Source organism: Athene noctua, chromosome 1 (genome assembly GCF_965140245.1).
Source record: "Athene noctua chromosome 1, bAthNoc1.hap1.1, whole genome shotgun sequence".
Taxonomy (NCBI): Eukaryota; Metazoa; Chordata; class Aves; order Strigiformes; family Strigidae; genus Athene; species Athene noctua.
This window is the reverse complement of record NC_134037.1, coordinates 250,964,853-250,978,233: the sequence shown is the minus strand read 5'-3', so window position 1 is coordinate 250,978,233 and position 13,381 is coordinate 250,964,853. Positions and strand designations below refer to the sequence as shown.

Sequence of the window (13,381 nt, the reverse complement as noted above, 5' to 3'; positions counted from 1 at the left end):
AATCTCGAGTGCACTTTTTGCTGTTTTTCTTATCAATAAAAGAAAGAGAAGAAGCAACTTCCTCACAGTTGTTAAATCTACCAGATTATCTAGGATTTTGGCTCATATCACTACCATTTATTCGTCAAGTACTGCCATCTTGTGGAATTGCAGTAATCAGAGGAAATTCTAAACAGAGAAAAGCCAGATTTTCTCAACAGGGTACTGGAGGACATGGAATACTGTATCTCCCACTGCACAGCAAAAAGAAGACACAGAAGAGACATTTCTTGAACAGCACTATAACTCCACCGAATTGCAACTGTGGGATGTGTGTTTGTATGTTTTGACCTTGAAGATGAAATATTTAACCAATTTATGGACTGTACATTTAGGTTTTAGGTGGCCTTAAAGGAATTTGTATGACAACTTTCTTGTTACGTCTTCACTTGCCACCCGAAATACCACTTAGCTTACAGGGTTGATGAAAAAGCTGTCTATAAACTTCATGTCAAAAGGACGAAACAAGCAATTTCTCACGAGAAAAGCCTTGAAGCAAATCTGGGAAACATTCAGGGACTAACAAACACAGGAGTAAATATTTGGTGCTATCTGAATGCTTCCAGCACAGCTCTCGTTACAGTACTTAAGGGTTTATTTCTTACTGACCCACAATGACAGACTTCTGCATTACCATAGCACTGACATTTTCTGCATCAGAATGATATATCCAAAAGCACAATACAGCACTAACAAAAATGCTGATATGTCAGCATTCCAGCTTCATCCATTATGGGAAGTACCTCACACTGTGACAGTTTAGGAATTAGTGTTGTTAAACAGAGAAAATAGATCTACAAAAATCATTTAAGAAATTATAGTAAACAAAATTTCACACTATAAATTCATTTCGGCAGGAGATAGATGCTCTCTTCTTACTACTTTATCACCAAGTGACCTAGATTTTCACCTACATAGCCCACTAAAAAGTATTTTGTTAAACACAGAAACAAATTTGACATTTAGAAGGCTTTCCAAATGACCTTCAGAAAACAGATACAAAGCTCCTTGGAGACATTCTTCTGTAAAAAAGGCTGGTCATTCATAAAAGGAAATACCAGTTTTATGGTTACCAAAATTATTTAAATCATTTTCACACCAAGACTGTGTGTAACAGAACTTACCAGCAGAAGAGTCCTTCAGTCCAAGCCACAGGAGAATGCCAGTTTACAACTGCTTCTATAATTCATAATTTCCCTGTCTTTTTACTCTCTGTTTCTATTTGTGCTGATGAATAGTATCTGTGTAAATGTTTCTTTTGTGTTGGCAGTCAACTGTAATTTCCAGGAAGGGCTCTGCATCATCTTTGTGGTTTTGGCATAGGTGTCACATTAAAAATAAAATAGATATGCCTAGAAATAAAAAATAAGATCAGAATATATTCTGTAAAAATGCTCTAAACTACTGTATACTGCAGTATTCACAGTTTCCTATTTTCACTTAAACTTTTTTTTCCCTATTGAAAGCAAAATGAGTACAGCATGGAGAAACCATTTACTCAGTCTTTTTTCAAAAGATGACTTCAGAAGGTTTGTATCTAGAGTAATTACTTTCTGATTTTACAGTTGTAGTTTGGTTTATTTAGATATTGGTAGCACTGACTTTTAACTTCAAAATCTTTTGAAGGTCATTGTTATTTACCTGTCAGGCTGGAGATGCATCTCTGGAGTTTAGTCTCCTGTTAAGAAGTTAATACAATGACAGTTGTGCTTTGTGCTTAGCCAAATGAAACGGGTTCTGAAATCTTTTCACATAAACCATTATAGGAAAATAGAGGCTTCCAAGTTCACTGACAACTGCAGTGAGCTGTGTACTAATAGGCCTAGTGTCCTCTGTTTGGTCTTAGGCTTCTTGTTCTAGTACTCAAAAAGTTCACGCAGCAGCTTACCATTTTGTAAGAATGGGATTTCAGATATTTAAATGCAAGCCTCTCTTCTTATAGTTGTGCTTCTGTGCTGAACTGCTGTGGGACTTTTGGCATGTAACTATATTCACTCTTGTTTCAGAATATTTTACCGTGCATGTGTGATAGAAGACAGACTTGTCTATAGATAGGCAGCAGTGTTTTAAATGTTGATTCTCCATCATTCTCACTTTCTTAATTTTATGTCGTTGCTGTCATCTGGGTATTTTCTTATGCATGATACTGCCAGAATTAAAATACAAACAAAATCAAAACAAAAAAACAGATTTTGTACTTGGACAGCCTTCATTAGCAATTCTGTGATTTAAGAACACTAAATTTTAATTTTGCTGGCATACAAACTGGGAACAGTCAGAGCCCCAGAATATGAACACCAATGCATGTTTCATCCTCTACTCTGGTTGCAAATTTAGAAGTGTGAGACATTTGTACAATGGATCAATGTCAGGGTACACTCATTTTCCCGTAATTGCAGTCATTCTCTTAACACCCTTTTGCAAAATCAGTTCTGCAAGATCATTCATCTATTCCTGTCAGCTAAAAACTGTTGGGTCTCCAGATCCCAAGCCAGCTGCGATTGTTTCTGACTGTTCTGCATAGCATGCATTGGAAATTTCAGAGTTTTCCTCAGATATTTCCACTGAACCCTATGTATACTGTAAGGACATAACCCTCAAGATTATATTTAAGAATTTGCTGAACTCATTAACCAGGTCTAATAGGAGGGCAACTTTAAAAAGTGTGTAAGAGGCTTTTCACCTGAAAAGAAGGTTTGGAATTCCAGATCATTCCACATCTGAGCATTCAGATGCAAAATCTTCAGGCATTTAAAAGTATATTCCCAGGGTTTTGCTTTTTAGAAATGAAAAATAGGAGCAATTCCTTCAATGTCAATGGGCTAAAAATAAACAAGAAGTAAGTTGTTAGCACTTTCATCTGTGCTTTGGAGTTTAAACTCCTGTCTAGAATACAGATGCTGTAGGTATGAACAAATAAAAACATTAACTACAGCTTAATAGCATAAATTGAGTTTTATATGTGACAGTAGTTCTATTACTTTTTTCTCAGTACCGTTTCCCTGCACTCATTCACCCACCATGACATTTTTAACAGCAAAAATCACTTAGAAGGTAACAAAATGACAGTATCCCCCCTGGATTCAAAACGAGCAAAGATTAAGTATTCTATTTCCTTAGAGACACAAGAGTACATTGCCTCAAATCTGTTCCTTAAGAGTAGTTCTAATTAATAAATTGATGATTAATTGCATGTGGTTTTAGGCTACAAATGGAGAAAATTCTACAGGAACTACTAATGAACTCACAATGATGACCACTTTACATTTGGTTTGAACTACTTTAAGCCACAGCAATTAGTGAGACTGATTGCTTCCATTTGAATTGGTAACAGGTGTCTTCAAATAAAGCCTATGCATTTTTCTTGAACTTGTATCTTCATCATCAGTTTGTAAAATTTTATGCTGCCATGAATCCTTTCTGCCAGATAAGACATCATGGCAAAATGTGGCAGTGAAATTTTCAGAGAGAAATATTTTGGGGTAATTAGTATTTTCTCTGAAACATAACAGAAAAGGAAGGATATTTTTAACAAGTGGAGAGCTCTCTGTGAGCCCTGAAGTCCTCAGGGCCCTATGTAACCGCTCAGAATTACAATTAGATCTGAAAAAGTTTTTAAGCAAAAAGTCAATGTGTGCAACTTAATTCCCCATTTTGGAGTCTTCCCCTACTGTCAGATAAATACATTTAGTCCTTTACCATAGCAATTTTGTATGAATACCATCAATTTTTCGTTAGAAGATTTTCATCTAACTTCAAAACTAGACTGAACTTCTTCAAAATTATTCCAGAATAGCCGGTGTGTCTACATCACTGCTTGCATTGTTGGCTTAAATCGGTTGAAAAAGCAGTCATTGTGCTTTTCTATTCCTTTCTGACCACCACGTCAGGGAACGGTATAACATAAGGATAGAAAGGACAGATCAGTTGGAATTTCTAATGCTTCCTATACTGTTACGGTCAAACTGCACACCTGGCTATGGCATATATTTAACTAGGATGTTAATGTGTTTCATTCTCATACCATAAACAGCTATAGCAGTTCCTCTCCTATCATTAGCAGAAAAGCACACAGAAAAATTTTAATTTTGAAGCTTTTCCTCTCATTCCTTTGACCCTTTCATTTTCCAACTAATTTTATGTCAAGAAAACATTTTGACTGTAGTGGGGATAAAAGTATGAGAGCACCAGACTGACATGTGCAATTACTGTCTTCATATTGCTGCTGAAGCCAAGAGTAGTCACCTAAGAAATATGAGTCTAAAAACTTTGAAGCTCGCTATACCAATGAAGCAGTTTGCATCTTGGAGAAGTAGTAAGGACTTTATATACTTGAACTAGCTTTGGCTTTTCTGATTTTGGAGTCAGTTCTTTAAGGACTGTCACAGGAGAAGATTACAGAAGAAAATGCCTTATAGCTAATGTGCCAGTTTAAGTAGCAAAGAATATTTTTTTAAAGTGTGGGGACAAAATGGAACAGTGGAAGATAAAATTGAAAGTATACATAAAGTTTTTATAGTCTGAATTGGTGGAACTCCACATGAATAACTCCCTGCAAGGAATACCCTGCTAAATCAGAATCTCATTAACTTTACTGATACTTGTAATGCCAAGACATGAATGCATCTAGGGTTTAATAAATCATTATATAATCTCATAGACAATAATAGAAAATAATATTTTTTCTCAACCAATTATTATGGGTTTTAAGGGAAAAGTATAAACTTTTCAGGTGAACAGAATGATACATGGGATAAAAATAAGAAGCAAGGGATTGGCTTTAATTATATTTTTTAAAAATCACTTTGATTATTCTTTGATCCATCAGATTATGAGGCCAAGCAGTTGGTAGCTTTGGTTTAAGGAATTATTCATTGATTGTAGGGATTTAAGCTGCATGTGGGAAGGGTTCTGAGATTCTTCAGTGAAGCAGTTGTAGAAGAAGGTAGAAGTATAGTGCAGTAATATTACCTGCAAAGTAGGTCGAACAGTTATTAGAATCTGCTGATTTTAAGAACAGATATTCAGAATAAAAACTGTTTATACACACACTTGCAAAAGTCATCCCTAGCTTCATAGTAAACATCTTGATATATTTCACTGCAAATTTGAACAGGTAGAGAAAATATTTTGTATATTATTTTTGGCTTCACCTGAAAGATTAGAAAAGGGAATTGTCTAATATTTTATGGGTGTTTTATGAGTCCATTGAATAATTGAATTATTTTTCCTGAACTGAATCTGTCTTCCCAGGGAACTTGTGGACCCAACACTTATGCTATTTTCAGAATTCCAAGGAGAGAAAACAATTCTTCTCAATTCTAAAAAAAAAAAAAAAAAAAAAACCAAAAAAAAACAACCAAAAACCCACAAATAAAAATTTTGAAAGTCATTAACTTTTTTTTTTCTCCTAGATTAATTAAATAGTTATTGAACACTTATGGACTATACCCATTAACATGACACATTATTGTTTCCATAATTTCCTTTTTTTTTTCTGTGTTCTTTTAGAGATCATCTATAGCTGGGTATTTAATGAATTCCCGTCTTTTGTGGCAGAAGATAGCAGACGCTTCATCTCTCAGGAGACAGGCAATCTCTACATCTCCAAGGTGCAAACATCTGATGTTGGCAGCTATATATGCCTGGTAAAAAACACAGTGACAAATGCCAGAGTTTTGAGTCCTCCTACACCTCTGACACTGAGAAACGATGGTAAGAAAAGCATTAATTCTGGGTATCACATGGAATCAAAAATACTAAGCCAAATATACTTTACTTAATTGAAGAACCATGATGTTATTGTTTTTCAACAATGTGCATGCATTTACTGCAGCAATCAGCAAAGGAAAGATGTTCATGGAGATATTTTCTTTTAAAATGTCTAACAGTTGTGAGCATCTTTAAACTTCTAAAGGCTGAGGTGCACTCTGACATCTCCTGATGTATTTTGTTTAGAACAGTTACTCCTTCTTGCTATTCTGGTGCTCTGCCACTGCCAGAGAGAAACAAATCTTTCTCAGTAACGTCTGTTTCTTTAGGGCTCAGTTCAGTTGCCTCAATCAAAGTGGTCACTGAGACACCCTCAGCACCTGAGATACCCACAGGGGACTGGCAAATACCACGCTGAGCATAAAGACCAGCAGTAGGATGCCAGGATGCCACATTTATATCTGTCATATGGCACATGGTTAGACACAGTTAGAGACTGTATTGTTTAAAACGTTACCTGTTGCTGTACTAAAGACCTGTTACACTTCAGGGCTCCAATTCAATGCACTGAGTAAGTACCACTAAGAACACTACAATAGCTTTGATTACAATGACAGTTAGTTACCCAGGTAGTTTTGAATTTCATCAAGACATATAACTGCAACATTTTTTTCTGTAAATAAGTACCTAAATCCTATTATCAAAAAGTGGCTTAAGACTTTTTCCCCAAAATCAAAAGAAAACAACTTCCAGTAATATTTCTTATGGAGCAGTATGAATCACATGTAACTCCAATTCTGTTAGAATATCTGCCTATAGAGCAAGTCTGTTATTTGCTCTTTTACAACAAAATAATTCATATTTATTACATTATAATTGTTTTTTGGTTTTGTTTTCTGTCAAAATAATGTTATTTTTGAGAATAATAATTAATAATTCCATAAGTGCCTACAGTTTCCTTTTTGCCAAGATGTTCCACATCTAATGATGTTTTCTAGTTCTTCAGAAATACATTTCAGCAATTCAGCATATGTGAATCCATACTTACATAAATCAGAGAGAAAGAGATGGAAAGAGACTCTGAGGCTTTTGTCTTGCTTGTAGCTTTTTCTAGAAATAAGACTAGTCCTGTGTTGTAGAAGCATTACAAAAGCTGGACTTAAAAACAGATGACTTAGTTTAACAAGGTAAGCAAAAATGTGTTCACAGATTAGAATGGAATTAAGCTAATGTTTATTCATCATAACAAGTTGAAATTTGTGCATGCACAGCATGCAGCCTCTGCAGCAAAAAGCTGCATGTTTTACTGTATAATTTCCTATTTTCTTTTCATGGTTTAGTACCTATGATAATTATTGAGTTTCAGGTGTTTAGTTTTACTGAATTAACATAGCAGACCTGATGTTTTCAATATCAACCTTTGAAAAGTAAAAAAACCTAAACATTGATTGTCTTTTTAGTCTGTTTGAACTCTGACAAAAAAAGATAGAATTTTATTGTCATATTTATTGTTCATATCTTGCTCTATTATTTCTTTATGTCACTTCTTCATGTTTTTATTTGGTTCCAGTTTTGAGCAGAAATTCAACATATTAATTATCTATATTGTACTAAAGGTACATAGACACAAAATACAGTGTAAGAAATTGAGAAAGTAAATAAAGGCAGCAGTCTACATCAGTGAGATAAGAAACAAAATCTGTGAAGGAATACTGTGCAGATTTTCTTAAATGTCAAGTGGTAGTATATACCAACCTCAAGGAAATTCTGGTTTCATGGCTGGTTGTCACACAACTGTGATAATCCAACATTCTGAAATGTGCTGGAGTATTGGGGAGGCATTTGCACATAGATGAACTGCTCCTCAATGATTTCCCGATTCATTTTTTTACACACATAAATTTCTACCAGGCTTCCATGCTTTAATTTTTATCTGTTGGGATTTCTGACAAGCCCTGTTAGAGTTCTCTAGTATTTCTTAGGAAATTGTTTGCTTTGCTGTATGACTGAATAAGTTTCCGAGTGAAGAGACCCAGAATTTCTACCTAATGTTGCAGTCTCTGTAAAACCTACCTTGGAAACATATTCAGGAAAATCTCGTTGCTAAATCATATTTATTATTTAGGACATCTGTCTTGTTCTACCACAGAATGCAATAATATGGGCCTCTTAAAAAATATCTGGGATCACAATTAATTCCATTAATGGTACTGTACTTTTTCTTTTTGATAGAAATTGCTTTAGGTTATATTGCTGTGTCCATTGACAAATATTAAAGGGCGATTACAGGATTTTAAAATATGGATAATATAGCTGCTGAAAAGAGGTCCTCATTAGAGTTAAAGAAAATTACTGTAATTTGTGGTGAAACAGAGAAGTACAGACTCTAATAAGGATGTGTGAAATTAAGAATGTCATTAAAACAAACAACCGACTACCTGAAATTTACTTGACACTATGTCACTGGGTTATATGAATTTTAATATAGTTTGTACTTTTTTAATCTTTTTGGTTATAAAATTAATTGAATTACTTTCACCTTTTAAAATATTCACTTAAGTTTAAAAAACATACAACTCTATGAATACTAATGGTTGGCATCACAACTGACATTATCCTACACAGTCAGCACATTTGTCAGAAACCACAGGAAGAACTTGTGGTTTTAAACAGCTTTTACAAACAACACTACATAAATAAACCAATTTATATAGTCTGTATTCTCTGGACATAGGTATCATTAACTCAGAAGTATTCTACTTGATATATTTATCATCATTCTTGGATTTTGATATATAAACTGTACCTGTACCAGGGGACTGGACAGCTTGTGTCAAAAAATGCTCCTGACAAAGCTGGTCTCTATTTATCTATGAGGAAGAAATGGAATAATATTAAGGCTTTCTGTCAAACTCTGAGAGAATGTAGGAACTTCCTGGCTTTTATTAATCTTTTATTTCTTTGTGATGTGTCTCAAAGGGGAACTTAGCTCCCTGATATGAAGCAAATTAAATAAAAACATCGAGAAATCCTTCAATGGTTTCTGAATAAAATGAATACCTCATTTGTTCAGATGTCCTTGACAATCAGTCATTTCATACAATTCAATTTCATTTCAAGCTGGGTTATAAAAACACTCTAAAATTCAATCTGAGAAGATAAAAAGTTTTAGCAGGAAAAAAAAATATACATAATTTCATTAACTGCCTTTATAATGCATTAAAAACTTTGAGGAATTATTTAATAACTGTTTACAAATAATAAACAGGGTTGTTAAAATGGATCTTTGCAGGCTTGGATGCTGATTGAGAGCAGTAAATTATCTTGGCTAGTAAAAACAACAGAAAGCCTCTTAAAATTTAGGAAATAGAAACCTAGGGATATAAAACACTTGATGCTAGATAGCATAAGGCATTTCAAGTTCACACACTTTCATTCTAGATTTTATTCCTTTTATTATCTTTTTTATTTCTCTTGAAAAGATGTTAAATTTAACATTATTACTGTACAGGAGATAATTAATTAATTATTCATTTTATCTCTGTTTAGATACTGTCTAGTGGCTTAGCTATTGTGAAATTAAAAAAAAAAAAAAAAAGAGAACCTGTACAAATTTCAGACATCAGAGGATACATTCACATTATTGCATTAGAGCAAATTAGTTTATACCTCAGTTGAGGTCGATGTATCTGACCAGACATATTCTCATGTAACTGAATGCAGACCTTGACCTTCACATTTTTTTTCCATGTCATCATAGTTCTGTGAGTTGGATCTTGTCTGTCCTAATTCTACCGATTATTTCTATGTGATTAATAATCTCACATAATGTAGAATGTATAATTATCAAGGTATTAAAATTGTTCATTTCTACTTTTCCATGATGAAATATGTTCTGCATGTGCTTATTCAGGTTGAACTCTGGGATACATAGTTTAAGCATCACTTGGTTACCTAAAGATCTCTTTCCAAACATTAAGAAAATTTTGGAAGAAGTCATAGTAATTTCCCCAATGGGGGACATTAAGCAATAAAAATTTCCAGATAGGATAGTAAAGTAATACATAATACATAAAAATAAAGATAGAACAAAATCAACAGTTTCACAGACATAGACTATTTCCATCTCTGAAGATTAACCCTAATGTTTATGATCTGTCAGTTTTCCCCTTCCAGAAATACACCATTTTATTTTTTTTCCTGCTTGCATGACTAGTTTTGTCTTCTAATGTGTTTATTCATATGGAGCTGAATTCTTGAAGACACAAAGTATACCTGGATTGTAATGAGAGTTGAAAATACTTAACCAGCTGTGACTTAATCCTGACAGGTTTTCTGGAGTTTCTGACCTTCTAGACTGCCTCTTTCATGTGGGTTATATTGCAAGATCATTAACTTACATTTTTAAGTGTCCAGTCACATTTCATATTTAAATTGTGTAAGTCCATAAAGTCTGTGCAACACTGGCTGGAAACTGTAGGAACTCCTCCTAGTGCTCCAGGACAGGATTCAAATCTGAAATAACCCTACTTTGAATTTTTCTAAGCAGAGCCAAACTATCTGGGCAAAATCAGGTTTGATCTCTAGCATATAAGAAGATTGATAAGATTGATAGCATGGACAGACATCCAAAGTACACAAGATCTGTTCCAGGGGTAGGCTGTGAAATGGCAATGTCCCTGGACAACCATTACTCTTGTAATAAACATGTTGTTTTTCCATTAAAACTGTAGTGAGACGTTTTAATGATGGATCATTATGAAACTGAAAATAAAAGACTTCCAATAATCTCTGCTTTTCTCCAGTAAAAAGACATCCTTCGTGGATTACAGGTATTTTAAAGAAACACTTCTGTTTTGTTCTGGCTTCACAGAAGCACACACTTCTGTGCCTAGAACCCACTGCAAGTTTGGCAAAATAACAATCAGAATTAATAAAACCCAATTCAATCTTATTGTAATTAAAAAAATAAACCAAGGACATACATGTGTATATCCGGGGATGGTCTTTTGACAATATAAAAGGGCTGAAACCAGGGTAGTGTTTCAGAAGGAAAACCAAGAAAGGTTTGGAAAAGTCTAGGTTCCAACATTCAGTGTAGAACAAGAACTCTTACACTATGAAACAGTTTGCTTTGAGTTTAGTTTACTCTAAATTCTGTTAAGATAACCTCTTTCAAGGTGGTTTTTTTTGCTCTGTTTTCCCATTAGTTTATAGAAACATTATCTGCTGTAAATGAAGTTGTTGCTTTTTTTAATTAACTATAGTAATTTAAGATTCTAGACATGTATCATCTCACACATCTTCTGCACTCATGTTTTCTTGTTTTGCTTCTCCTCCTGATGATTTATGAAACTATTACATAATGGAAAGAGTTAACTGATCCATACACAGAGTATACAAAGCATAAAATAAATTAACTGGAGAAAAAAAATGTTCCTCTAAATTCAACTCAGGATTAGAAATTATGTTACATCTAACTGTAGCTATTAAGATTTCAGACATAAGTTTGTTGATAATATTATAATTAATGGTGACTAAATTGAAATTTGTGCAAGTTGATAATAAAAATAACCTTTATATTTGCAAATGTTTTCAGATTATTAAGAATGATCATACCTAAGGTTATGTATCTTACTTTCTCAGGATCTCAGCTACAAATTCACAAGCGACTGATTGCTTTACAGTCATGGGGTATGGCATAATGTTCAAATAAGAATGACTTGTCAGTTTGGTGTTCTTGTCAACACAGCGAAATAATTTGATTGTGAACAGCAGAGTTTTGTTTGAGGTTAGGACTGAAGTAAGTTCATAACAAGGATGATTTGTTGCTGTTGGGTCTAAAACAATGGGTATTTCAATAGCTGGTGCTAATGGAGGAGAAATTACAGTGTTAGTTTGATCTTATTGAGGGATAATAGATACTTGTATTTGCATGGTTATATGAGGAGACTCAACTGCAAACATGTCACATTTAGGAAACTCTTCTAGTTAACAATGAATATTAGAGCAGCATTACTTTGTGTCCTAATTGACCAAAACCACATAAAAAATTGCTCTCTGGACACTACATCAATTTTGACACTTTTGGTACCTAACTGAAAAGGGGATATTTTGTTTTCATCTTGTAATAAAACAGTGCAGGTTGCAAGAAAAATGGTGTCTTAGGTCATATTTGAAGTACAAACACATATATAATTTACTATAGGATAAATGAGGTTCTTCAAAAACTGTGAACATGCCATCAGGAATATAAATAGAAACCCTGTGAAAATTAGATCCTCCTCCTGTTCATTTAAATTAAACAATATTTTCTAGGTTTCTCGATAGCTTTTGTAAGCCTGACCTGGATTAAAGTAGGCAATTGGAAAGGAGGAACAATAAATATTGGCCTAAAAAGACCATCATCCACAGATTTCTTGTGACAAGTTCAGCATGATCAGAGAATCACAGAATCATCTAAGTTGGAAAAGACCTTGAAGATCATCCACTCCAACCATTGACCTCACACTGACAGTTGCCAACTACACCAGATCCCTAAGTGCTATGTCAACCCAACTCTTAAACACCTCCAGGGATGGGGACTCCACCACCTCCCTGGGCAGCCCATTCCAATGCCTCACAACCCCTTCTGGAAAGAAATGCTTCCTAATATCTAGTCTAAACCTTCCCTGGTGCAGCTTGAGGCCATTACCTCTTTTCCTATCACTTGTTACTTGGTTAAAGAGACTCATCCCCAGCTCTCTGCACCCTCCTTTCAGGGAGCTGTAGAGGGCAATGAGGTCTCCCCTCAGCCTCCTCTTCTCCAGACTAAACTATGATAATATCCTCCTCTGTATAAACAAAATGGAATAAGAACAATAAGTGACAGTTCTTTTGTTTTTTTGTTAATTCATATTCTTAGGCCTCTCAAGCAAGATGGCACGTTGTCTAATGTAGTGGAGTCCTGATTTTTCTTGATGTGTATGACTGCTCAGAAGAAATATCTATAAACATAGTCAATGAAAATGTTCGGGATATCATATTTCCATACAACTATATATGCACAAATCTTCATACTGGAATGTTGTATACAGGCCATTCAGCTGCCCTCACTCATCTCTGAGTGTCCAAAGAGTTAAGTCTGGTTTCATCCTATGCCAGATATGCTGGGTTTAGTAGAAGAGCTTGCATATATGTGATAAATTTGGCGGATTGAAGTTTAGGTTATGACTCAGTAAAGACTTCTCTACATAGAGAGAGCCAGCAGTCTTGGTTATAGTTTCTGCTTGATGTTTTCAAACACAGGTAAAGAGAAGTCTCTGCAGACCAAACTAGACCACAAATTTTGGCCTCTCATTTGAAGAGCTAGAGAAAATATCACTTCTCCCTTCATTACTTATTCTGAGTTTACCTCATTGCTTTTGTGTCCTTAGGGTTTGGCCCTAGTTCCCTTGAGTTCAGTCATAGCACACCCACTTAACAATTGAAAATGAAGTGCTTTTAGTTGTATTCGCTCTTTAAGAGAGGTAGAAAGTTCTCGTCTATGTATGACATACATACACAATATTTATGAGTTATAAATAACTTATTTTAAAAAATATTTCAAGATAGGAATGTTATTTGCAAAAAGCGCTTTCTAGACAGAGTT

General features: G+C 34.4%; 1 protein-coding gene across 10 annotated transcripts in view; it reads left to right on the top strand.

Annotated features, from left to right (window-relative positions):
* CNTN5 (contactin 5) overlaps positions 1 to 13,381 on the top strand; it is a 670,135-nt gene that overhangs the window by 489,550 nt on the left and 167,204 nt on the right. For all 10 annotated transcript variants that reach the window (XM_074916722.1, XM_074916731.1, XM_074916703.1 and 7 more), the window contains one exon: positions 5,551 to 5,754. In XM_074916722.1, coding sequence (XP_074772823.1) covers positions 5,551 to 5,754 — 204 coding nt within the window. The remainder of the gene's footprint in view (positions 1 to 5,550; positions 5,755 to 13,381) is intronic.